The 27202-nt window shown below is 34.7% G+C and overlaps 1 protein-coding gene across 3 annotated transcripts in view; it reads left to right on the top strand.

Moving 5' to 3' along the window:
* Positions 1-27202, top strand: part of ADGB (androglobin) — a 146568-nt gene that overhangs the window by 49984 nt on the left and 69382 nt on the right. For all 3 annotated transcript variants that reach the window (XM_012752190.2, XM_076002881.1, XM_076002882.1), the window contains 4 exons: positions 9359-9453; positions 14126-14300; positions 17334-17424; positions 25838-25967. In XM_012752190.2, the coding sequence (XP_012607644.2) occupies positions 9359-9453; positions 14126-14300; positions 17334-17424; positions 25838-25967 (491 nt within the window). The remainder of the gene's footprint in view (positions 1-9358; positions 9454-14125; positions 14301-17333; positions 17425-25837; positions 25968-27202) is intronic.

Here is a 27202-nt window from a genome sequence, read left to right as displayed (position 1 = left end):
TGAAGAGGGACAGAATAACTGCAATATCTTCTCCCATTCATAAAAGGAAAGAATAAGAGACACATTGTAGTTATTGAAGATTAGCAATTCTTAAATTCTACTGAGCAGGCTCTGTGAAAAACTTTGTCCTAGCATAGAGGGGAAATTCTTTGGCACTGATTCTACTCTCTTGGAGGAACTCCAAATTAAGTGTAAAGTGAGTTTATGAACCCAGAGATTATTGCTTCAGAGTTCACCTTACTACCTACTATATTATATCTCCTCTCAATATCTATAGACATTACCAACTTTAAAAGCTGTTGAAAACTTTTATTCTCTAAACAGCTAAATTTAAAATGTAACTTAAGAAGAGACTTACAAATTATGACATTAATTAGGAATACTTAAATTCTAGAAGAATGAATAACTCAGACCTTTCCAATATCTGAGAAAAAAAGAATTACCTGAAATATTAAAGATCTGAGTTGCAATTAACTTATTAACTACAAAATAATTTAGAATTTCTCTCTTAGAAATAGTATATAAATTCTACGTTATCTTGTAGTTAATAAGTTAATTGCAAAACTCAAAAATAGTTCAGCAATATGGTAACTTTAAAAAAATTGTTTCAAAGGGGCAAAAATCAATAACATTCAAATATGACTCAGTGAAATATTAAGGTTGAATATTTTCTGACCATGAGAAAAACTATGAGTTCCTCATGATTTCCTCCTCTTCCTGGGAACACACTTATGCTATACTTCCCAGCCTCTTTGAAGTAAGACATGGCCTGGTGCCTAAGCTCCAGCCCATAGGATATGAAGAGAAGTGACACGTGCCACCTCTAAACTGACCCATAAAATGCTCTCGTGTGCAATTTCACTTTTGCTAGTTTGATGCTGTTGAGAGCACAGTGTTAAAGACGGCAGAGCCAACAAGGATGGAAAAACCAAAAATCTGTGAATCACTATTTGGAGATTTGCCTGCTGATCAGGAATGTTTATTTTATACTCTATATGAATAAAAAGAAACTAATATCATGGTTAGATAATGTGTTTTTAAGTATATTTATTATAGCAGCTAGAATTACCTAATGATAAATTAACTGTCATTAACTACTGCCAGAAGTAGAGTACTAACAAGCAGCTGAAAATATGTGGCAGTTCTCAGTGGTAGGGTGGCAGACAGAAGAAATAGGTATCTTATGCTTGAGGAAACCTGGAGATCTATCTTACACCACAGCAAAACATTTGGTAAAACTGGAACCTGTGACAATATATAAGGCAGCCACGCACTCAGTGAGCCCAAATTTCTAAAATAAGTGGTTGAATGTCTACTCCTGTATACAGTGTTAGTTTGTAGTATCTATTGTTAGCAAGATATTTCAAATAAGACATGAGGCCAGACCAGAATTGTCTTTCTAAAATAAGTGAAAAAAAAAAATAGAGAAGTTTCAGATATCACAGAACTTAGGAGACTGAAAAAGCAGACTTTTTCTTGACCATAAGTAATTTAATGTAAGACTTAAAAAGTATTTAACAACAAAGGTCCAGTAAAACTTCTTAACAACTTATCTGGTAGTGTCAAAGATTGTTAGAATGTGGCCTCCTTGTTGCACATATCTTCAAAGTAATCACCAGGAGGCAAAGAAGCAAAGAAATAAATTAGCCTTGAGAATTATGCCCAAGAAAGAATATGGGCATGAGGAATTGACTCTAAATAAACAGATAAAAGCCTACTAATGTTTTTAAAGGACTTGTATTAAGAAATTATAAGCCTGGTTTAAAGTCTTTGACCTGCAAACATTTTCTAGTAGGAAGTGGGCTGGAAAGCATGTGGACAACATCCTAGTTAAATATTGCCACAGAGAATAATAGACAGCAAAAAAATTTCCAGAAAGACTAGTTATCGCTTTATACTTTACACCTTACACTTAACTGCATACCTTGGACATGTTACTGGATCTGTCTGTAACTAAGTTTAGTGACCTGAAAATTCTGTTAATAATAGAATTTATGTCTTAGGGTTTGAGAACTCAATCAGCACAGAGTAAGCATTCAATGAAAGTTAGCCATTCTAAAAAAATTGACATAATATCACAAAAAGTTTATAATCTTTAACAAATATCTCATATGAATTTGTAGTAGCCTTGTAGTAATTTAGGGTTAGTCTCACTCTGAATCAACATTTCAGGTGGCAGAAATTGTTAATTATTAAGACAGTAAATGTTTAACAAATTGAAATCAATGGTTAAAGTGGTATTTAAGTAATTTTACATCTTTTGTAGCAGAGTCTTCTGAAATATACTTCTAGGAAACAAAAATAGCTGTATCACATGTAAAATGGGACATCTAAATCATACCACTGTGTCAAAACCCTCTTTTAGGCAATAAAATACATATAATTAATACAGCAGTTGGAGGCCATATAAAATTCATAAATATTGGAGAAAATGCAAGGCAGTTTTAGAGATTAGGATTTTAGATGTCATCTCAACATCCCAGCATGGATCATTTTTTTTTGTTAAATTTCTTCCTCAGTTATTAGACTTGATTGTATGCAGCTGCACTAATTTAATGACGAGCTGGTCCAACATCTGGAAGATAGATAAGGAAATCCCCTGGTTTGGGTCATTGATAGTTCACTGAAAGACAGTGAACCCCTGGATTCAAACATTTGCTTCCAAGATATCCTAAAACACTTTTCTTCTTATCTAATAAAATAAGAAAGCATTATGAATGTTCTTATTTTGCAGAATCAGACAACATATTTACAATGGGTAATGAACCAAATATCATCTGAGACTCTTTCCCAATTTTATCTTTTTTAAATAACAGATTTTTAGAATCTTTTGAGAATTATGAACCTTCTCTATTTTTCCAAATACTTAATGCTATCTATGGCTTGAATGTGTCTAACAAAGTTTGTGTGTTAGAAGTTTGATCCCCAATGCAACAGTGTTGAGAGATAGAGCCTAATGAGAGGTGATTAGGCTATGAAGGTGGAATGAATACAGAATTAATGCCATTATTGAAGGAGTAAGTTAATTATTGCAAAAGTTAGTTAATTGTAAAGGGGATGTTCAGCCCCCTTTTCTCTCTCACCCTCTTTTTGCCCTTTTGCTTTCTACCATGAATGACACAGCCAAAAGGCCTTCATCAAATGCTGTCATCTTAATCTTCAACTTTCCAGCCTCCATAACAGGGAAGAAATAAACTTCTGTTCTTTATAAATTACCCAGTCTCTAGCTTTTTGAGGAAACTCCATACTGTTCTTCATAGTGGCTGTACTAATTTACATTCCCACCAATAGTGTGTGAGCGTTCGCCTTTCTGTACGTTCTCGCCAGCATTTGTCATTGCCTGTCTGTAGATAAAAGCTATTTTAACCGAGGTGAAATATCTCATTGTAGCTTTGCTTTGCATTTCTCTGATGATTGAGCATTTTATCATATATCTGTTTGCTATTTGCATTTCTTCTTTTGAGAGCTGTGTATTTATATCTTTTGTCCATTGTTGAATTGGATTATTTGATTTTTTCCCATTGAGTTGTTTGAGATATTTATATATTCTGATTATTAATCTCTTGTCTGATGGGTAGTTTGCAAATATTTTCTCTCATTTTGTGGGTTATCTCTTCACTTTGTTGATTATTTCCTTTGCTGTGCAGAAGCTTCTCAGGTTGATATGATCCCATTTGTCCATTTTTACTTTGGTTTCCTGTGCTTTTAAGACATTACTCAAGAAATACTTGTCCAGACTAATGTCCTAGAGTGTTTCACCAATGGTCCACTAATCTCACTACTGAGTATATATTCAAAAGAAAGGAAATCAATATATCGAAATGATATCTGCACTCCCATGTTTATTGCAGTACTATTCATAATAGCTAACATGTGGTATCAACCTAAATTTCCATCAGTGGATGAATGGATAAGGAAAATAGGGTACCTATACACAATGGAATATTATTCAACCATAGAAAAGGATGAGATCCTGTTATTTATAACAACATGGATGGAACTGGAGAACATCATGTTAAGTGAAATAAGCTGGGCAGAGAAAGACTCATATGTGGTAGCTAAAATAAATGAAGTCATGGAGACAGAGAGTGGCATGATGATTGCCAGAGGCAAGGAAGGGTAGTGCGGAGGAGGGGATAAAGAGGAAATGGTTAATAGGTACAAAAATACAGTTAGATAGAATTTACTAGATTTTGTAGTCAGCAGCAAAATAGAGTGACTATAGTTAAACAATTTTATTGTATATTTTAAAATAACTAAAATAGCAGAATTGGAATGTTCCTAACACAAAGAAATGATAAATGCTTGAGATGATAGATACCCCAGCTACCTTGATTTGATCATTACACACTGTATGTCTGTATCAAAACACTGCATGTACCCCATAAATAATGTACAACTTTTATATATCCAAAATAATTAAAAATAATAAAAATTTACCTAGTCTCAGTTTTTGTGTTTTTTTTTTTTTATTTTCAATGTTTTTTTTCAGGAAATTATGAGAGTACAAACATTTTGGTTGCATTTTATATCTTTGCCTCTCCCTAGCAAGGGTACCACATCCCTCAGTTGTGAGTCTATCCCCTCAACCCCCTAATCCCTGCAGAACACCACCACCATGTGAACACCATAGTGTTAATCAGTCAGTACCAATTTGATGGTGAGTACATGTGGAGCTCATTCTTCTGATCTTGTGTCATCTCACTTTGGATAATGGGCTCAAGCTCAATCCAGGAAAATATAAGCAGTGCTAGATCACTGTCATTTTTTATAATTGAGTGATATCCTATTGTATACATATACCAAATTTTAATAATCCAATCATGAATTGACAGGCACCTGGGTTGTTTCCACATCCTTGCAATAGTGAATTGTGCTGTCGTAAACATTTGGGTGTAGATGTCTTTATTATAGAATGCCTTTTGCTCTTTTGGGTAGATGCCTAATAGTGCTATTGCTGGATCAAATGGCATTTCTATTTTTAGCTCTTTGAGGTATCTCCAAATTCTTTTCCACAGAGGTTGCACTAATTTGCAGTCCCACGAGAAGTGTAAGAGTGTTCCTATCTCTCTGCATCCTCATTAGCATTTGTTGTTTTGGGATTTCTTGATACAGGCCAATCTCGCTGGGGTTAGGTGATATCTCATTGTGGTTTTGACTTGCATTTCTCTAATGATTAGAGATGTTGAGCATTTTTTAATATGTTTGCTGGCCATTATTCTGTATTCTTTTGAAAAGTTTCTGTTCATTTCCATTGCCCCTTTATTGATGGTGTTGTTTGATTTTTTCTTATTGATTCTTTTAAGTTCTAGATAGATTCTTGTTACCAGACCTTTAACAGATGTATAGAGAGCAAATATTTTCTCCCATTCTGGAGGCTGTCTATTCGCTCTAATGATAGTTTCCTTGGCTGTGCAAATAAATGCTTTTTATTTTGATCAGAACCCATTTGTTTATTTTTGTTTCTGCAGTGATTGCTTTGTGGGTCTTCTTCAAAAATTCTTTGCCTAGGCCAATGTCTGAAAAGGTCTTTCCAACATCTTCTTCTAGAATTCTTAAGGTTTCATGCCTTATGTTTAAGTCTGTTATACATCATGAGTGGATTTTTGTTAGAGGTGAGAGGTAGGGATCCAGTTTCAATCTTCTGCATGTAGCTATCCAGTTTTCCCAGCACCATTTATTGAAAAGAGATTCTTTTCTCCAATGTATATTTGTTTCTGCTTTATCAAAGATTAGATTACCATATGCAGATGATTTCATCTCTGGAATCTCAGTCCTATTCTAAAGATCAATGTCTCTGTTCTTGTGCCAGTGACAAACTGTTTTAATTATTATTGCTTTGTAGTACAGCTTGAAGTCTGGAAGACTGACACCTCCCGGTTTGTTCTTTTTACTTAAGATTGAAACAGTCATGAAAGCAAACAAACAACCTACAGAATGGGAGAAAATTTTCACATCCTACACATCTGATAAGGGACTGATAACTAGAATATACTCATGACTATCAGCAAGAAAAAAAATCAAACAACCCTATCAAAAAGTGGGCAAAGGCAATGAACAGAAACTTTTCTAAAGAAGACAGAAGAATGGCCAACAAACTTATGAAAAATGTTCAACATCTCTAATCATCAGGGAAATGCAAATCAAAACCACAATGAGATACCACTTATTTCTAGCAAGAATGGCCTTTATCAAAAAGTCCCAAAACAATAGATGTTGGCATGGATGCAGAGAGATAGGAACACTCCTACACTGCTGGTAGGACTGCAAACTAGTTCAACCTCTATGGAAAGCAATATGGAGATACCTTAAAGCGATATAAGCAGATCTGCCATTTGATCCAGGAATCCCATTACTGGGCATCTACCCAAAAGATTAAATGACACTCTACAAAAAAGACATCTGGACTCGAATGTTTATAGCAGCACAATTCACAATTGCAAAGCTGTGGAAACAACCCAAGTGCCCATGAATTCATGAGTGGATTAATAAAATGTGGCATATGTATACCATAGAGTACTATTCATCTCTAAGAAACACTGGTGATATAGCACATCTTGTATTTTCCTGGATAGAGCTGGAACCCATACTACTAAGTGAAGTATCCCAAGAATGGAAAAACAAGCATCACATATACTCACCAGCAAATTGGTATTAACTGATCAGCACCTAAGTGGACACATAGGAATTACATTAATTGGGTATTGGACAGGTGGGAGGTAGGAGGAGGGGGCGGGCATATACATACATAATGAGTGAGATGTGCACCGTCTAGGGGATGGTCACACTTAAAGCTCAGACTTGGGGGAGGTGGGGCAAGGGCATTTGAAACCTTAAAATTTGTACCCCCATAATATGCTGAAATTTAAAAGAAAAAAGAAAAATGGGAAATAAAAAAGATTGCTTTGGCTATACAAGGTCTTTTCTGGTTCCATACAAAGTAAAGAATTATTTTTTCTACATCTGTAAAGAATGATGATGGTACTTTGATGGGGATTGCATTAATTCTGTAGATCACTTTAGATAATATTGACATTTTAACAATATTGATTCTACGAATCCATTAGCAAGGTAGATTTTCCATCTGTTTACATCTTCTACAATTTCTTTTTTTAGTGTTTCATAGTTCTCCTTATATATGTCTCTCATATATTTTGTTAAATATATTCCTAGATATTTAATTTTCTTTGGGTTTATAGTAAAAGGTATTGTGTTTTTGATTTGAGTTTTGGCTTGACTGTTATTGGTGTATTTGAATGCCTCTGATTTGTGTGTATTGATTTTGTAACCTGAGACTTTACTGAATTCATTAATGTCATATTAATTACATATGTAATATGTATTACATGCATTGAACATAATGAGAAAAATGATGAGAGCAAAGACGAAGAATTTGCATTTACTGAGATTTTTTTCTGATATGAGGCACTGTGATAAGTAGTTTGCACACATTATCTCAGGGCTGACTGATGCTAATCAAATATTTTATATGGCATTGCAATATTTAATGTTAATTTTAAAATAAAAAACACCAGTGCTTAGGCAGGGGTGGACTTTTAAATATTTAATAAGTGATATGTCATGGACAGGACATGAACTGATTAAAATAAAATTAGAATAGAAGTTGGGTATAAACATTGGTATTACTATACTGGTGCTGTCAGCTAAGTATCAACCTGTAAAATCTGGATAGCAATGTGATATAAAATAGAGTTTTATTCATCTTATAAATGGGACTCAGGGGCCCAGTAACTCCATGAAATATCTAATAAAACACTGTGCATATGTGTGCATTCTAAATGTCTTAATCTGTTCTGTGTGCTAGCACAGAATAAAACTAGCTTTCATCTCTCAGCCTAGGCCTAGAGACATTTCTTAATCTTTCTTTTGACTAGAGGATTTATTGGAAGGCTTTGACTGGAATGATCAGTGAGCAAAGAAACTAGACTATAATTTGCTGGTCATTGTTAACCAGGGTCACTCTGGTTCAATATGGGTGTATCAAGTTATTTGATGATAGAAGCACATGCAAAGTATTTTTGTTCATATTCATTTTTTTAAGAGGGATAATTATTTTGTTACATCTTTGATCTTGAGATCATTAGTCAAATTTTAAAACATACTATTTCATGCAAGGTCCTTTGTGGAATAAACCAAATTATTAATTCAGCCTCTGCACAGAAACACCTTAAAAGTTAGTTGGGGAAACAACATGCATAGACTTAAGATTATAACTATCATCATCAAACAAAGATAATGTAAATAAATAGTATAGGAAAAAAGTGACCAATATGTGTTCTTGCAAGGTCCGCGAGAAATGTGAGAAGTTTAATTTTTAAATGTAAAAATATGTTTCTATAAGTTTACTATATTTCATATCTTCATTTAAGAGAGATACTGAGCTGATACCTAATTTATATGTTATGGCCCTAAAAGCATTCTTTTGTAAATATATTATCTAATATAGTTAATTGTAAATATGTAAGTTAGGAAAAGAATAAAACAAAATTTTTATTAAAAATAAAAGGAAGAGACTAAAATAAATTGGCTTCTATTGGTTTGTCCAGAATGCTTGTAGAACAAAAGAATACTGAATCAAATATAGTAATTTCAGGGATATTAAGAAACACGTGGAGGGCAGATGTGGTGGCTCACACTAATAATCCCAGTTCTTTGGGAGGCCAGGGAGCAGGATCGCTTGAGGCCAGGAGTTTGAGAACAGCCTAAGCAACATAGTGAGACCCTGTCTCTGTTATAAAAAAAGAGAGACAAAGAAAAAAAGAAAAAAATTGAACAAACAAATTAGCAATGTTCAAAAGCAAATTATACCAGCATTAAACCTTTCAAAGTAAATTACTTATGCTTTCTATCTTCATGTAAGGATTCATTGTATTTATGTTTTTATTTCTTTTTGAATTGACATAGAATGAAAGTCATGGACTTTCTTTAAGTTTGATATAGAATAAAGTTTCTATCTATGAAAGCAAAGAAATGCCTCCATTTAAAATTAATTCCTTTTGGACATGCTCATTTGTGGACCATTCTATGCTACAGTGACTAATAACTGGACTATGTTTATATTATAAATTTTTTGTGGTTAGGTAAAATAATGTCAGGTAATTAAATAGTACTATTGTGAACTTAAAACTAATGAGAGTCCATAAAACAGGTGCATATTTGAGATTTAGCATTTTAAATAAATGTTAAATCATAAATCTTCATAAATTCATTTTGAGTCATTTACATATTTTCACCAGCAAAGATAAGTTCATTAAGGAATTTGAACAATTTGGGATAACCTATTCACAGACCCATTTTTAATGTAATTTTGATGGCACAAAATATGTTTGTTTTACAGGTTCTTCAGCAATACAATCCCCTCATATGGTCGTATATGCTACCTTTACACCTCTATATTTGTTTGAAAACAAGATCTTTGCATTAGAGAAGATGGTAAGCAGTTAAGACTAGGAAATACAATGTCATTTATGTTAATTGTGCACACGTGTGTGCATGTGTTTGTTGAAGGAGTGTGTGTGTGGTAGAAGGTGCACCGGAATTTAATTGAAATTCTATCCCTGGGTTTCATTTCCCTTGTATATAAAATTAAGTATGTGACCTGAGAGTTCTGGCATATCCAAAATTATCTTAGATCATAGCAATAGTTCAATCTAATTATAACAAAAAGAAAAAAATATATAGTCACATTTAATTTTTCTAGGTCCTTCTATTATATACAAAAGGAAAGATACAAAATTTATATTTTTTCAATGAAACTCATTTCTAAATAATAATTAATGACCTTCCCATAAATTGGCCACACATATATTCTTAACATAAGGTTATTTAAATGAATTCACCCTCAGGCTGAGAGCCACTGCTGTGATCTTCATTGTATCATAAAATAATACAAAGTAAATGATTATTGACTTTTGTGTTATAAATTTAACAAATTGTAGAAAATGTAGTCAAAGGGAATACAGTTAAAATATTCATAGTATACGTGGCTGGTCATAAACAATATTAACATTTTGGTATATATCTTTTGATTTTTCTTCTATATGTTTATTCTGTGTTTGTATGTGTGTACTTTTTTTACAGAGTGAAATCATACTTTATGTTCCATTTGGAAACCAGCTCTTCACTTAACAATATATTATTAACATTTTTTCATGGTGTTAAGTTTTAGTCAACATATGTTTAATAGTTGCATAGTATTTACATGCTTTCATAATTTTTTAAGCTATCTTTTGTTCTTGGACATGAAAACAAGTGTTTTCCTTCCCTTATAACAGTAAAGTTCATCAAATTACTAAACAATTTATTTAGACAAAGTCCCTATCCATTTGGGGCTTTCTGGATCCTAACCCTGTATGGAGACTTTAGACATCTAGCATTTTATTGAGGTTCCGACATCACTACATTAAAATATAAGAACAGATGATTCAGGGATATAATTACATATAAATGTCCATTTGGTTAATTAGAAAAAGCTGACTTTTAAAACATGAATAGAAATTACCTTGAAATGTAAATGTTCCAATTAAATGATTGTTAGACTTTATTATGTGCATTGCATTTGTCTCTTAGATTATGCCTGGGGGGCATAATGTTATCGTTTGTCCTCTGTTTTCCTTCTTTCTTTCTTCTCCTTTTTTTTAGATAGAAATCATTCTTGCCTACAAAAATCTACCAAATAACAGTGGTCATACTATAAAGAGGATAGGATATAATGTACCATCATATAGAGATTATGGCAGTTTCACTAATTTTAATCCAAAATTAAATAATATTAGCCATGGGTAAGTAGAAGAAACAGTAATTTAGGCTGGATCTTAAAATCAGAAACATTCGACAATCCAAGTATGTATCCAAAGGCTCTTCCAAATTGAGTCTCTTGTTGAGATTAGGGCTGCCCTTCTCATCTTTGATTTTTTTTTTCCAACCTCTTTACATACCACTGGCCTAGGTACTGTCTCTCATACCCCAGGGAATAAAGACTCTAACTCACAGGGCTGGTAAAGAGCACCAGCCATGCTTTGTGGAGTGCCGTGGCCTCATGTCTGAACAGTACTCACACTCCTTTTAAAACCATAAAACGAAAGCATAAGATGAGTGCATTATAAAAAGAAAAGTATACAAAATAATCCACTTGAACTTTTGGAATTGCCACTGAGAAACTAAGATTTAAACCCAAAGTTAGTTTTGAATTTAAAAGGCTAATTAAAGACTAAAACCTCACATCTGTTTATTCATTGGTTAATTTGACAGATGTTTATTAATTATGTAATAAATGCTAAACAATGTGGTATGTTCTGAGGGTATGCAAGTAAATAGACTAAAGTGTGTTCGAAGCAAAGGGAATCTTATGTTGGAAAGTCTGGAGATGAAGGAGATCCCACTGGATTCAGGGAACTGCCAGAGATTGAACAGATTGTAAGGGGAGAAGTCTTAGAGGCAGCTTGGTATATGGGTGAGAGTCAGAACATAAGGATTGTTACAAATCCTCCTTAAGGGGTTGAAAATGGTTTAAGGTACCCAAAGGTTCTGGAATTAATCCAGTGTCTGGAACAGTAATTAAGTGATCCCCAAGACTGTAATGAACTAATTATAGTGTTATGATCTCCTTATCTTGCCTGCTGGTTTTCATAGGTTAGCAGCTTATGAAAGTGAACTAGTTTTCCTAATAAATATCAGAATATAATAGAGATATAATGTTTTAACAATAAACCTATAGGAAACAATTTGTCCTAATGAAATTTTGTTAGAGTATTCTGCTCAAAGTTATTGCCCCAAAGACAGTGAGATCAAAAAGTAAAATAAAGTCAATAACTTACATTTATTTAAAGAAGTGGTGAAGAATACAAGAAAATCAAGAACAAAACCTGGAAAGGAGCAAAATGGCACAAATTATCCTATATTATTCAACATCCTCATCCTCTTGGGCATTCTAAATGGATATAATTTTATTTAGAATGGGTGATCTGGGAATTTTAAAAAAGCCTCCCCACCTGTTTAAAGCCCTACTCCTGTTTCTTTTAAAATGTTTGAAATGAGATGGAGTAAAACGAATGAAAGGGTCTTAAGAAAGTAGATTTCTAATTTAAGTCTTATGCATGAATTATTCAGCAGACACATATTGAGTGCTTATTCAATGATCCAGGCACTATTGTAAATCCCTCTCGCCCCTAATTGTAGCCCAAGGAAACTTGAAATTCTTTAGCATAGTTTCTTAACATCAAACAATAACTATTATTAATAGCATTACTTTACATGAATCAGAAATATAGTGCAGTATGTTGAAAATAAAATGAAGTACGAGGAATTGTCTTATTTAAGTTTCTCATGCCTTAAATCAAGTTAGTACTTTGGCAGATTATTGAAACTATAAGTAGGTACTAATACTGTACTATGCTATTTGGACCAGTACTTTACATTTTCAAAGTGCTTTTTATTTTCTAACTCTCGAAAGATCAAAACAGAAAGTCTTTTTAGACTAAAATGTTGGCTGTAATCATAAGGAGAAATTCACATGTAGAGACCACAAATTATGACTAATAAAATGTCTGGAACTTATTCAACTTATAAATACTACTTTAAGTATGACTTCTATTTTGGATATTATTTAAATGTAACTTTTATAACAGTGCACCTTTTTAAAAATACTATCCTGAGGCATTGTCTTATTGAATAATCTAAAATTCTCCCCTAACTTTCCATTGAAAGGATCACTTTCAAGTGTTGACTTGACTCCTGGAGACTTTTAAAATGTGGTGGGGTTGAAAATAAAAGGTCTAGATTTTAGATCATCTATGAAATATTTTTTTAAAAAACATTATAAGACATAATTCCAGAAGTTTCTGAATTTTTTTTAGCAAATTGCTAAAATCTACAAAAGGGACAAAGAGAAAATAAGAGTTTCCTTTACTTCTTAATTAGGCCACTTTTTAAAAGTGTTGACTCACTTTTCTCTATATTTTCAATATTTACAATACTTTCAAATGGCTTTGCATTAATGCACTGATTAACTCCTTAAAATTATTTTCCTGGCTTTGGGAAGAACTCTCCTTTCTTATGGGTACTTCTGTTTTGTGGCTCAGGGAAGTGTAGATTGAACTCTATCGAAGGAGGGTCATGAGAGCAAGGCAGGTTCCAGTTGAAGTAATCATTTGGAATAGACTGATAATTAGTTTTCTGGTTCTAATTTAAGGAATTATTTTGTAAATTTATAATCTCAATTGTTGCTATTGCATAGAAATTAATGATGCAAAATGATTGGAAAGAAAAATAGGTATTGGTGAAACTGACTTTAATGTGGTTAATATTTTATTTTATTTTACTTTAAATGTTAAAGAAAGCTGTGAGAGCCAGAATTTGGCTACAGGATATATTACTTTATCATTCACATACTTTTTTATTCCTTATGGCATATTTCAGCCATAAATCAGTAACCTAAGTTCTGCTTAAATGTTATTCTGAATTATTCCAAAGCAAACTGGCTTCAAGAGATCTGAGCATTCCAATATGAGAAGTATCTGCCTGGGAAAACTGCTTGATTTGGCAGGACACAGGGAGCCTTTATTCCCTGAACTTCTAAGAATGCCTCCATTGCCGTGAATAATCACGGGGATTTCCTATGGAGGAACCCACTCTTAGTGGTGAGGGCGTGAACTGGAGAGAAGCCAACTCTTTAACCATCTCACTGACCTGAAGGCACTCAAGACTGAATATTTTTGAACACTAGGTAGCAACTGCTAGTGATTAAAAAACAAACTTTACCTATTAAGCACTAGAGTTAAAGCTTTAACCTATAAAAATAACTGCTGATTAATTTTGGACCCAAACTGATAAGCTAAGATTTTTTTGCCATCTCATAGAATCTTAAGCTTTTAGAATTGAAAAAAGTATCTTCTAGTTCTAATCTGTTACTTTGTAAATAAAGAAACAGCACCCCAGAAAATGTAAAAGATGGTGATAGTGCTTATACAGAGAAATATGGGTGGTGATTTTTTTACTACCACTGTGTCAGTGTAGTGGTGATAGTATGTTTATATCGACAGAAGTATTATTTCAAATACAGGAGGCAATTGGAAGAATCCTTTTGAATCTACTTTCCATATTTTAGGCAGATTCTGCTGAGAAACTTAGAGAATATGGGCTTTCACACATCTGTAGCCATCCTGTGCTGGTGACTAAAAGTAGGTCTTGTCCCCTGGTAGCACCACCAAAGCCACCTCCCATACCTCCCTGGAAACTCATTCGTCCAAAAAAAGAAAAAGTTATAACAGATGAACCTCAAGGTATGTGTTGTTGTCTTCAAATCTTTCTAGTTATTTATCTATATGAAAGTGTAATCATTTCATTTGTGGTGAAAGATGTATGTCAAGGTAAAGCACTCAACATTGCACCTGAAATCTACATTTAATTTTATGTCCAAATTTCATGTTTTTAAAGGATTTATTCTCCACATCTCAGAAGCTGAGCAGCTTGGTTCATGTCTAAATTGGCCAGCAATATCAAGCTCATTCTTTGAGTGATGGTATTGTTACTTTTAGTGTGATAGAAAAGTAGTTTGCAGCAAATGATAAAGAAACTTAAGAAGCATATGTGAAATCACTGGAGTGAATTTCTAATGTGGAAATCACTATAGGATATCCTGTAGAATATAATGTTTGAATTATGGATTTATATTTAAAACTCTTATAGGAATAGAACTTCTACCCTGAACTGGCTTCTATGTTAATACTGCCCTGTGGCCCCTTAGTGAGTGACAATTGGCCTCAGAAGTAAATAAGTTCCCCTGGGCTCCGGGCAGGGAGGGAAGTGTTCCCACCTTGTTCTTATTCTCGCAATTCAATTGTAAATTCTATTTATATCTGATTCTTCATTCCTTCACTTTTTGTTCTCTATAAGCCTTCACATTCTCACTCCTTTTTTCATGAGCACCAAGTTCGAATGGAAGTGGGGCCAAGATGGCAAGAGACCATACATGAAAAACCAATTTTAAAGCAGAAGCATTTAATATGAGGGGAGGGGATTAAAATAAGAATCATTAATAATTAGAAGAATAATACATAATTTGTGCATGTTTATTCAACATATATAGCTTTCCTCTAGGTAATTTAGCATTTGCAGTTTTTAATGGAGGATGATAAAGAATTGGAGTGCTATGGATTATACACATGTATGTGTGTTAAATGTATATTTTCTCATTCCACAAGGCTTAAATTGTCTTTGTTTAAAATAGCTGTTTGATTATATTTCTCATGTTAATTTCTTTGCTTTTGCATTTTCTTCCTTTATTGTTTCTAATATCTTTTCTAATTCTATTAATTTAGTAACAGTATGTCATGTTCTAAAGGTTATTGTATTAAGGGTTGCACATTAGAGGTCTGTTACCTGAATGAAAAATGAAGGCAAAACCACAATGAACATATATTGTGCCATTTACTAAAGGCATCTCTGCTAAGTTTATAAATGTGCTTGAAATGGTTATTGCCTAACTATGGCTTGTGCCTCTTTTGGTGGTGGAAATGTCTCTGAATTGCTGTGGTTCTTGTTCTACAGTGTTGTTAATCCTTCATTGCAAATTGCAGGAGAACCATATCCTAGTGTAATACATACATCTCAGGGGTACTCAAGATCCTAAAACTGCAGTAGCCACACAGATTGGAATATTTACCTGTTCCTTGCTTCCTACTTCCTGCCATAATTTATACATTTAAAAAATATAAATAATAACTGTCAACCATGTAATTTTCCTCACATTTGCTTTCTGCCTACATTGACATAGCCAGTACAACTGGTAGCAAGGATTTCTCTAGCACAACATATGTTATCCTTGCCAGAAAGAAACAAAGATTAAAGAAATATCTGATTTGGGTGGAGAGGAAAAATAATCAATTCATTTTTTACTTAGGCCCAACTTCCTCTCCCCTTCCTGCTTAATTATTTCAATTATTCCTTACATTCCTTGAGTTTCTGCAGTGGGCTGTTGGTGCCAACAAAGTACATCTTGCTCTTTGGGTTAAAAGAACTTCCCATTCTTCCCTCCCTCCCTCCCTCCCTCCCTCCCTCCCTCCCTCCCTCCCTCCCTCCCTCCTTCCCTCCTTCCCTCCTTCCCTCCTTCCCTCCTTCCCTCCTTCCCTCCTTCCCTCCTTCCCTCCTTCCCTCCTTCCCTCCTTCCCTCCTTCCCTCCTTCCCTCCTTCCCTCCTTCCTTCCTTCCTTCCTTCCTTCCTTCCTTCCTTCCTTCCTTCCTTCCTTCCTTCCTTCCTTCCTTCCTTCCTTCCTATCCTTATTGTCTTTCCTGAACCAAAGATCTGCATCCACATAACAGTTGAAAGGAAAAAAAAATCATTTATTTTTAAATGCTATATTTTAGTTAAAATGCATGGAGCCACTTAAAATACTTGTTCATTCAGAGTATCAAGGAATAGCTAAATGAAAGGAAGAGTAGTGAACATACTAGTAACTTCTGATTTTGCTACTGATAGTTGTATAATTCTAGGTAAGTAAACATTCTTTTGTAAATTGGGGATGAAAATCTAACAAGTGGTAGAATTCTATAATGTCAGTGCCCTACCTAGAGGCTCATCATGTAATTGTCTTTCTTCTCTCCATTGAATTCAATATTTAAAGTGCAAGTTAACAGAAAATGGGGAAGGAGATCATTTTAGAGGATAGTGCAGAACAATCTGAGAAAATTATATATACTGTGTCATAACTTCACTTCTTTCCTAATAATGACCCCTAATTTCAGTGTTCACCATGGTGATCCACATGCTGTGCTCATTACTCATTAAGAATTTCTTATTTCTAGATCACCTTCAGAGTCTTTTAGGAATATCCACAAATATTCTCCTGACCTGCTGCTTTCTTTTCTACTCATGAGCTTTACTTTGTTGCGTTTTTTCTTCTTCCATTATTATCTCCTTAAGTTAGTTCACATTTCTTCTTTATGCCCTAAGCAACTGTGTTGAGAGGTTAACTAAGGGAACACATATTTTTAAGTAAAAACCTGTATAAAAAGTCATTCCTGTACTTGAAATAGCAAATGTCAAAGAATAACTCTATACGACATTGCTAACTTTCTCCCTTGAGACTTAATTGTTTCAAGTAATCTGGAAAGCAACCAAAGAATAGACAAAAGAAATCTAATATTGGCAAGATCTGTAAACTCTTTCAATAATAAAACTTAATGTATCTTTGTACATTCCTATTTAACTGTTGAGATTTGCTGAGTTAATAGTTATTCTAATCAGTATTGTATTAAATGTTAAATTCTGCAATATTAAAAAAACACACATCACACTTCCTAATTGTTATTTTTAAGATCTAGTAATAACGAAGCCTGAACAGTTTCTTGAGATTTCAAGTCCATTTTTGAATTATGGAATGACTCCATTTCCCATTCCAAAAGAAACGTAAGTGCATAACATTCTTTTTTACAAATGTGTCTCATTAACAGAGTATTTTGTGATGTATGTGGTTAAAAATAACACTAAATGAGATCATTTTAAATAATATTAATTTAAAAATAAGATCATATATATACACACACACATATTAAAGGATATTTCCTTGACCTTTTATAGCTTACAATTACACTAATTCACTTAATTAATAAATATTTTTTTGCTCAACTTTATGTGTGTTATAGACTGAACTTTTAATTTCCCTTCAAATTCATGTGTTAAAGTTCTAACCCCCAGTGTGGCTGTATTTGGAGATGGGCCTCTAAGAAATTAATTAAGGTTAAATAAGGTCATAAGGGTATGGTGCTGATCTAATTGGATTAGCACCTATATGATAGGTAAAAATGAGGAGAGACACGCCAGAGGAAGTGCTTTCTCTCTCTCTCTCCATGCACACATGGTGGAAAGGCCACGTGAGTGCCCAGAGAGAAGGCAGCTCTTTGCAAGCCAGGAAGAAAGCCTTCTGACAAACAAACCCTGCTGGCACCCACCCTTATTGATCTCACACTTTCAGTCTCCAGAATTGAGAGGAAATAAATTTCTCTTATTTAAGCCACCTAGCCCGTGATATTTTGTTATGGCAGCCTGAGCAAACAAATGCAGATTTTGGGACAGAGAAGTGGGACTCTGCTATAACAAATATCTAACAACGTGGAACTGGCTTTGGAACTGGGTACTGGGTAGAGAGTGGAAGAGTTTGGGGATACGTGCTAGAAAAAGCCTACATTATCTGAAGGGACTTTTGGTTAGGTGATTTTGATAAGGGCTCGGAAAGAAAAGAGAAGGGCACACTTCCAACTTCTACGAGAATACACAATTATAAACATAATGTTGGTATAAATATGGACAATAAAGATCTTTCTGGTAAGGTCTCAGGTGAATGAATTACATATTATTTGAAACTGAAGGCAAGATAATCCTTGTTATAAAGTGGTAAAGAATTTGGCTGAATTGTCTTCTAGTGTTTTATGAAAGTTAGAACTTGTGAACAATGATATTGGCTATTTAGTGGAGGAGATTTCTCAGCAAAATGTTAAAGGTGTGGCTGGTTTCTCTTAACTGCTTATAGTAAAAACACAAGAGGAGGGAGACGAACTGAAGAAGGAATTTTTTTCCACAACAGAACCAGAACACAAAGATTTGGAAAATTCTCAGCCTGTCCATATTGCCAAAAATGAGAAAGTGTGTTTTGAAGAGAACACTAAGGGAGTAGTTATATGATCACCAAATAAAAAGATTATAGGATTATACCCATGATCTGATCATGTGGTATGGATTATTTTAGCAGAAATACCAGTTTGAACTGAAAGAGATGAAAATGGGACCAAATGAAAGAAGGCTGTGAAATTTTGGGGGCTGATGGGATGGGACCATAGAGCTATCCAGCTGCAAACAGGCCTTATCCGTCAAGAAAAGGCCAGAATAACCCCTAAAGTGATTCAGAAATCATCTGGGCTGCTACTCGCACCACAGGCCCAGGGGGAAAGGCTGCTTTCTCCTAGATTTCAGCAGGCCAGGTGGGCCTCACAGAGAGCTAAGGAGGCTGGGCTGCCCTACAGAGCCTAGGGGGTGAAGCTGCCCCTGCAGAGGGCCCAGAGGGCAGAACATCAAACAAAAGAGAAGTATTCTTAAGCCTTAAGCTCTAATAAAATTTTCCCTGCTAGGTTTTCGACTTATATGTCTTTCGACTTATATGTCACCCCATTTCATCTTTCCTATTTCTCCCTTTTGAGAGGGGAATGTCTACCCTATTCCTCTCCCAGCATCGTATTTGGAAGCATGGAACTTGTCTAGTTTCACAGGTTCACAGCTGTGAAAGTTTGCCTCAGGATGAATCCTACCTCCTTTGAGGCTCACCCATATGTGATATAGATGATTACCAGATGAAACTTTGAACTGTAGACTTTAAAGTTGATGCTGGAATGAGTTAAAACTTATTGTGGTCATTGGGATGGAGTAAGTGTATTTTGTCTGTGAGAAGTACATGAATTTGTGTATGGGGGTTCATAGGTAGAATATTATGGACCAAAAGTTTGTCTCCCCCAAATTCATATATTGAACCCTAATTCCCATTGGGGCTGTATTTGGAGATGGGCCTCTAAGGAAGTAATTAAGGTGAAATGGGGTCATAAGGAAGAGGCCTAGGATGTAGAGGAATAATGTCCTTATAAGAAGAAACACAAGAGAGTGCATCTCTGTCTCCAAATATTCAAACTGAGGGAAGGTCATGTGAGTACACAGCTTTAATTTTGTTATGGCAGTCCAAGCAGACTAATACAGCAAGACACTATATTTCACTTGAAGGTAGAAAAATAAGACTTTGCCCCTCATAGTTATCAACTTCTGGGGGAAGCTGCATGTATTAATATAAGTATATAATTACAATAAAATGTAATAATTGCTATTACAAAAGCATGTCTCAAATTCGATAGTTGTATGTCAAAGAACTTATTTTGCAGAAATAGTTGGAACCCTGAATATAAGAGTCCTTGCTTCAGTGATTGTGCAGGAGGTGGGAGAACACGTGGCTCTCCTGGATATTGTGGGTCCTCATCTTCCTGGTGGTCATAAATGCACCCAGTGTTCGAGGTCCTGCCCTCCTTCTCTTCCCCCATTACCCAGGCATAATCTTCCAATTAAAAGTTCACACTTCAGAGACACAATGGAAGCTTTGTCCTGAGGGTAACTAGTGGAGTCAGCTGCTGTGAAGGTGATTGTATAATTAGCTCACCTGCCCTTGCCAAGATTTCTTTCCACACTGTCTATAGCCCATGTCTTTCCCCAAGCCTCTGCTGATTTAAGATTCACTGGAAAGGTTGTGGGTAAAGTCAGTGACTGCCCTCTTTGTTATCCTAATGGGATTGTGGGTTTTTCTGCTCTTCTGTTTTGCCATCAATCTTCTCATCTATCTCTGGGGAAAGTATCACAGCTCTCATTGTGGCATTTCTATTTTGCCAGTTCTGTATGATTTTCCTTTTAGTTTTTAATTTCTCTGAGATTCCAATGGGACCTAGACGGAAGGAAAAGGATATGTTTGTATTCAGTCTGTTATCTTGAACTAGAATGCTAATCTCTTCTTGCAATTTCCCATTTTGGCTGTCCCTTCATTGGCATTTCATCTCCCATGGCTGTTCTCTTTCTTCTATGCTTTATCCAGTTAGACCCAGACCTTACTTTACCTTGATGATACTCCACTTCCCATTCCTTAAAACCAGCCAAACAAATCCAAATGAAGAAAAATATTCATGCAAATTATTTGCATTTACAGCAGAATTTTCTGTAGGTTTCATGGAAAGTATTGATAGGTTGAGGAAGGCATTATATTTTGGTGATATTTATGCAACCTATATAATAAAATGGAAACAGTGGATACTGCCACTCTTAAATCATTCAGCCACTCCACTATGGGGGATTTCTACTGGCCACCATTATCAATAGTCTCCCAAGCTTCTCATCATTTGGATAGTCTCTTCCATCTTTTCCCCTCTCCACCCTCCTGTTTCATTCATACTCAGAGAGCAGGATAACTTGCCCTTTGTGTTCTGCTCTACCTCCTCAAAGACTATGCCTTAAAAGCCTTACCTTTCACCTTACCTTTCCTGTCTTAGTCCAAGGTTTGCTCAAGCCACACCTAGGGCTGTGGATGAGAACAGCAACAAAATGTGGGGAGTGGAGCCCATGACAGGAAGCAGCCCAATGCAGCACAGGCCACTCCTTTGAAATTTTTCTGCCCTCCCCCCTCAGGCCGTTAAACTCTGGGCCTGTGATAGAAAGGGCAGCCGCATTGATCTCCCAAATATCTTCATGGTCATTCTTCCATTGCCTCAGACAATAGGGTCCTTGATGAAATAGCTCCTAGCTTCTATTGAGATGACTGATCTATATTAATCTCTCTTTCAAATTTGGCCACACTTTCTATGTTCTTTCCATAGTCGTTCTCATTTTTTCCCATATGAATAGGCTAAGAATTTCCCAAATCTATTTCTCTTTTCTACTATTAATATAAGGAGTCAAGAGAAGTCAAGCCACATCTTCAGCACTTTATTTAGAAATATTCTCAATCAAATATTTAATTTCATCTCCCACAAGTACTACCTTCCACAAAAAACTAGAACACAAACATAATTCAACCAAGTTCTTTGCCATTTTATAACAAGGTTGGCCTTTCTTCCATTTTCCAATAGCATATTCCTCATGAGACCATCTGAGACCTCATCAGAATGGCCCTACCATATATAATTCTACTAACATTCAGTTCACAACTACTTTGGTATTCTTTGAGAATACTGAGGCAACTCTCCTCTGTTCTTTCCAGGCCCTTACCAGAATCATCTTTAAAGGTCTTTATGGCAATGTAGGATTTTTCTAGTACATACCTCAAAACTGTTTCAGCCTCTATCCATTACTCTCTTCCAAAGCTGCTTCCACATTTTTAGGTAGTTGTTATAGCAACAGCTCCACTTGTCAGCACAGATTTTCTGTCTTAGTCTGTTTGGGCTGCTACAACAAAATACTATAAACCAGTGGCTTATAAACACAAAAATTTTTATCTTACACTTCTGGAATCTGGGAAATCCAAGATGAAGGTGCTAGCAGATTCAATATCTGGCGAGGACCTGCTTCCTCATTCATGGCATCTTCTAGCTATGTACTCACATTCACATGGTAGAAGGGGTGAATGAGCTCTCCAGGGTCCCTTTTATAAAGGCACTAATCCTGTGCATGTGTGCTCTGGCCTTATGACCTAATCACCTCCCAAAGGCCCCACTTTTAATACCATTACCCCACAGTTTAGAATTTCAACATATAAATTTTGGAGGGATACATACATTCAGACCATTGTACCTCACTTATGCCATCATCTAGCAAGTAACGTGGTCTATCAAGGTGTTTTCTAAATGAATATAGTTCTTCTCCTAAAATAAATAACCTGTGAAGCTGATGAAATGTGTTTCAGGTTTTTTAAATTTCCTTTCTATATATATATGAAAAATCTTCAAATATCTTACAACATTTACATGTACCACATTATCTTATTATTATTAGTTTTCTACATATGTAAAAGAATATTGTATAAGTTGTTTTCCATTCCCGCTGGACTTTTCAGTTAAAGAAGCCAATGGAGTTTCTTTTCCTATTAAAGCTACTATGAGTTAGGCTTCTGTTGCTTAGGACTCAAACAGTCCCAACTGATACTGTGCTATAATAAAAATTAAATGCAATGTTATCATCACTGTCACTAATTTGGCCCAAATTAATGTTAATTAACTGCTTATAATACAAATTATTATGTTAAATAATGCCTTTTTTTCTTAGGTAGAGCATACCCAAAGTCTTCCTTGTTTTCTTGGTGAATCATACACAGCATTATTAGTATACTGTCTTCTTATTATCAAAGTGACTTCAAGCACTTTGAGCAACTACAATTACACTAACATTCAGTGACCCCAGACTAGTGGACCTTTCTGGGTGTTGTTCCTTTGATTGGTTTAGTTGCAGTTTTTATTTTGCTTTCACAGTATTAATGATTTCTTTATCAGTGCTTAATTTTGTCCACTTCTAATAGCCTTGCCTCCTTCAAATTTGTCTCTAATTTGCTGGGTGTAATGAGTAACATCACCAAATTTTAGAATTAATTAGCATTGGCATATATATACTTATGATGAAGACCTTCAAAGTTAGCTTATGTGCTTTGTGTCTATATTATAACATCTTGATATTTAACATAGTACTTCGGAAATAACAGGTACTCAGTAAATATTAATTGAATTGAAAATATTTTGAGGCATCTAAGTTATTCAGAAATTTTAATTTTCAGAATATTCAATATGGTAGCCACTAAGCACATGTGGCTATGTAAATTTTAAGTAATGGCATATAAAATTAAAAATTAAATTCCCTAGTTGTATTAGCCAAATTTTAAGTTCCCAATAGTCAAATATTCTAAATAAATATTTCATCATTGTATAAATTTCTTCTAAATGTTAAAAGAAGTAAATAAGTGACCTTCTTTTAATTGTAGCATTTTATTATAAAACTATCATTACATTTTTAGTTTTTATTATTTTCACATATATTTCTATGTACAGATTAAAATTGGAAATGCTAACCTATTTATATAATATAACATAAGCAGGTGAAATTTTCCTTGTTGTATTAAAAAGACCAATTGAATTTAATTGTCCCAATAACATAGTTAAAGTATTTCAACGTTTTCAATCATTCTTTTTTTCCTATGTAACCTCACAGGGCAAAAGGGGCAAAAAATCTCTCTGTGGTCTCTTTTATAAAGTCCCTTATCTATTCAAGAAGTCTCCACTCTCATGACCTAATTATCTTTGAAAGGCTCCACTTCCAAATACCATCACATTAAGGATTAAGTTTCAACATATGAATTTTGGAGGAATACAAACATTCAGCCTATGGCATATAGACAGAATTTATCTAAACTTAACATAAAAACATTAATGGTTCATAATTTTTCTAATTAAATTTATGCTTAAAGTTTTCTACTGTTGTTTAGGTTTTCCAGATAGAACCAATAGGAGATATAGATGTAGATTAGATATAAATATAGATATATAAGAGGGGATTATTGGGGTAGTTGGCTCATGAAGTTATGGAAGCTGAGAAATCCCATGATCTACAAGCTGAAGAAGCAGGGGGACTTGTAGTGTATGTAAGCCTCAGAACCAGGGAAGCCCTGGTTGTAATTCTCAGTCTGAAGCCAAAGGTCCAAGAACCTGAGATGCTGCTGGTGCAAGTCCCAGAGTCCAAAGGCCAGAGAACCTGGAGTGCTGACATACAAAGGCAGAAGAAGGGCATTCCAGCTTGCAGAGAGAGCCAATTCACCTTTCCTTAGCCTTTTTGTTTTATCCAGGCTCCCAGCCAACTGGATTGCCTGCCCACATTGAGGGAGGATCTTTCCACTCAGTGCACTGACTGCCATACCAGTCTCCTCTGGAAGTGCCCTCACAGACACACCCAGGAATGATGCTTGACCAGCCATCTAGGCATCCCTTCATCCAATAAAACTGACACCTAAAATTAACATCACACCCACTAAGATGATGATTTTGCCATTTCAACTAATTTTTGTTTATCCCATGGCTATGAGATAAATTTGCATTACTAATCAGAGATTTTGAGGGTTGTAAGAATTGGAGCTGCAGACTGCCAGGACAAACTTTCTCAATATTTAAATAACTATACCCAGCCTTTTAGAAATCTCTATGCCATTAGGGAACACAAATGGGCTGGTTTCATAACCTGAATCCCTGAATTATTCCCTTACTTGATATTGCTGTACCTTCTTTCAGCTTTATTACTTAAGGTGGATGAAATTCTAATACTCAGATACCAGAGACTTCATCACTTGATTGGATTCAACTAATCTATTCATTGCTTGAATCTGCTATGAATGCATTGCATATTCATTTTATTTAGCGGAGCCAAAGACAAAGATTAGTGAATGGCATTCCATCCTAAGTAACAGACATGTCCCTTGCCCTGCTTTGCTGTGCAGAGTTCTCAGGTCCACATAAGAGCAAGTTCCCCCACCACCCTGCTTTTGTTTTTGGCCAGTCGTTGAAAGTGACCGCTAAAACAACTTTTTATCATTGGAACACTCCAGGTTTGCGTGTTCTTGGCTCCTGGCCTTGTTTGTAAGAATTGGAGCTTAACAAATATGTTTGTGCTACCCTCTAGTGGCAGTTTCATATAAATCACAGAAGTTTACTTGAGATAAATTAAGTTTTACAGAACACTAACTGGACAAGAATTTTTTAATTAATGAAGTCTATATACAAAGAATTTAATTTTATCTTTGAGATGCACTTACCTAAAACATATACACTATGACAAATTTCTTTTTATTGAACCTATACAATTCTAGCGATGGCAAGGGCGATTTGGGGTCGTATGAGCAATTGAGAGGAAGTGCTGTATACTTGGGTAGCTGGTACAAATGTTACAGTTATAAGAGTAAGGCTCAAGACTCACAATTAAATTTCTGACTCTGGGCCCCGTTTCACTGACACATTACTCTGATATTTAATTAAGTCAATTCCAAATGTCAGATTTCTAGGTTTTGGTCATCAAAATCCAAAGATGACTACCATACCTTTAAACCAAATAGTGTTCCAGAAGTTTGTTACATCAATACATTGGTTGATGTAGAGTATTTTTTCAGTAGCACAGTGATTCAACGTCTTCACATGAAGTAAAAAAATTACTAAATAAGAGAATGAGAATGACAAAAGGAACAAAACTAGAACTTCTCATGACAAAATTGTAGTTGTTTATTAGTAATTTTAAATGGAGATCAAAATAACAATAGTTTGGGGTTTTTTGTTCCCATTAGGCATTGTGTACGCTCTGTTATTAAGAGAGGGACACCCCCAGGCTCTGGTTTGCCCTCTCTTTCTGAAACTGATGAAACTTTAACCGTTAGCCAGACAGACGTGAGTCAAGTATCAAGAGCTGCATCTCAGGTAACTACGTTACTTTTACTATTGGCCCACCTCTTAAACATAGATTTGTTTCTTAAATTGTGAAATAACTTTAATGCAGTTAATATTTTGTTTTATTTTACTTTAAATGCTAAAGTTGTGAAAGTCAGAATTGGGCTATAGTATGTGTTACTTAATCATTCGCATACTTTTTTATTCCTTATGGCATATTTCAGCCATAAATCTGTAACTTAAGTTCTGCTTAAATGTTATCCTGAATTATTCCAAAGCAAACTGGCTTCAAGAGAGCTGAACAGTTGAATGTGAATAGCTAAGCTATATGTCATCTGCAAATATGCATATAATTGGCAAAATTAGAAGAGTATATAGAGCTGTTTAATACTGAAGTCTGAATGGCAGATAGGAAATACAACCCAAAAGAAACACACAAGGGACCTCTATAGTAGGTGAATATTCCATTTTCTAACCTAGGTAATATTTATTTTAATATTAATAGTATTCTTTATACTGCTCAGATTCATATTATATATTCTTTTAGCCCTGCCTGCTTTCCACAGTATCTATGAATTCTGATATAGAGGCTTCTCATTTAATATCTCCACCTGATGCAATTTCCAGTGTCATGTTTAGGCAGAAAAAGACTAGATGTTAAACCAGAAGAGCCTCGGGAGAATAAGTGGAGTTTTCAGCCTGTATCTCATTCTCTCCTCAAATACCTGATGACTGTTTTTGGGGTCATGAGGCATGGAAAGGCTTTGCTTCACACTTGATGTTCACTCATCTTTACTCTGTCTCCTCCATCCAGTGGACATCATCCAAAAGATTGTTCACATGACCCATAATCAGTCTCTATGAGTTTATACCATTTTATTTTTTATCTCTATTTTAATTGTGTTCTAGAGAAAACAGAGTTGTACACATAAACTCAACTTAATTTTTCTGTAAAAATTTTCAGTAATCATTTTCGTAATTGAGAACAGCCTTTTTAGGTTCTGTACATTATTTGACAATCATAATCTCATTGATTTCTCTGTATTAATGACATGCACTTCATACAAAGTAATATATCTACTTGGGGATATTACTGATTTAATTTAACTTTTAGAATTCAACCATTTAGTAAATTAATACATTACATATTTTAAGATAACAAACTTAAACCCTGAGCCAATTGTATAATTAAAATCTTCTGAATTTTGAGATTAAAACTAAGTTCTATTTTACTCGATTTTTACTAAGTTTTCCCAGAAATATAT

Source organism: Microcebus murinus, chromosome 5 (genome assembly GCF_040939455.1).
Source record: "Microcebus murinus isolate Inina chromosome 5, M.murinus_Inina_mat1.0, whole genome shotgun sequence".
NCBI lineage: Eukaryota > Metazoa > Chordata > Mammalia > Primates > Cheirogaleidae > Microcebus > Microcebus murinus.
This window is presented reverse-complemented; position numbering and strand designations above follow the sequence as displayed.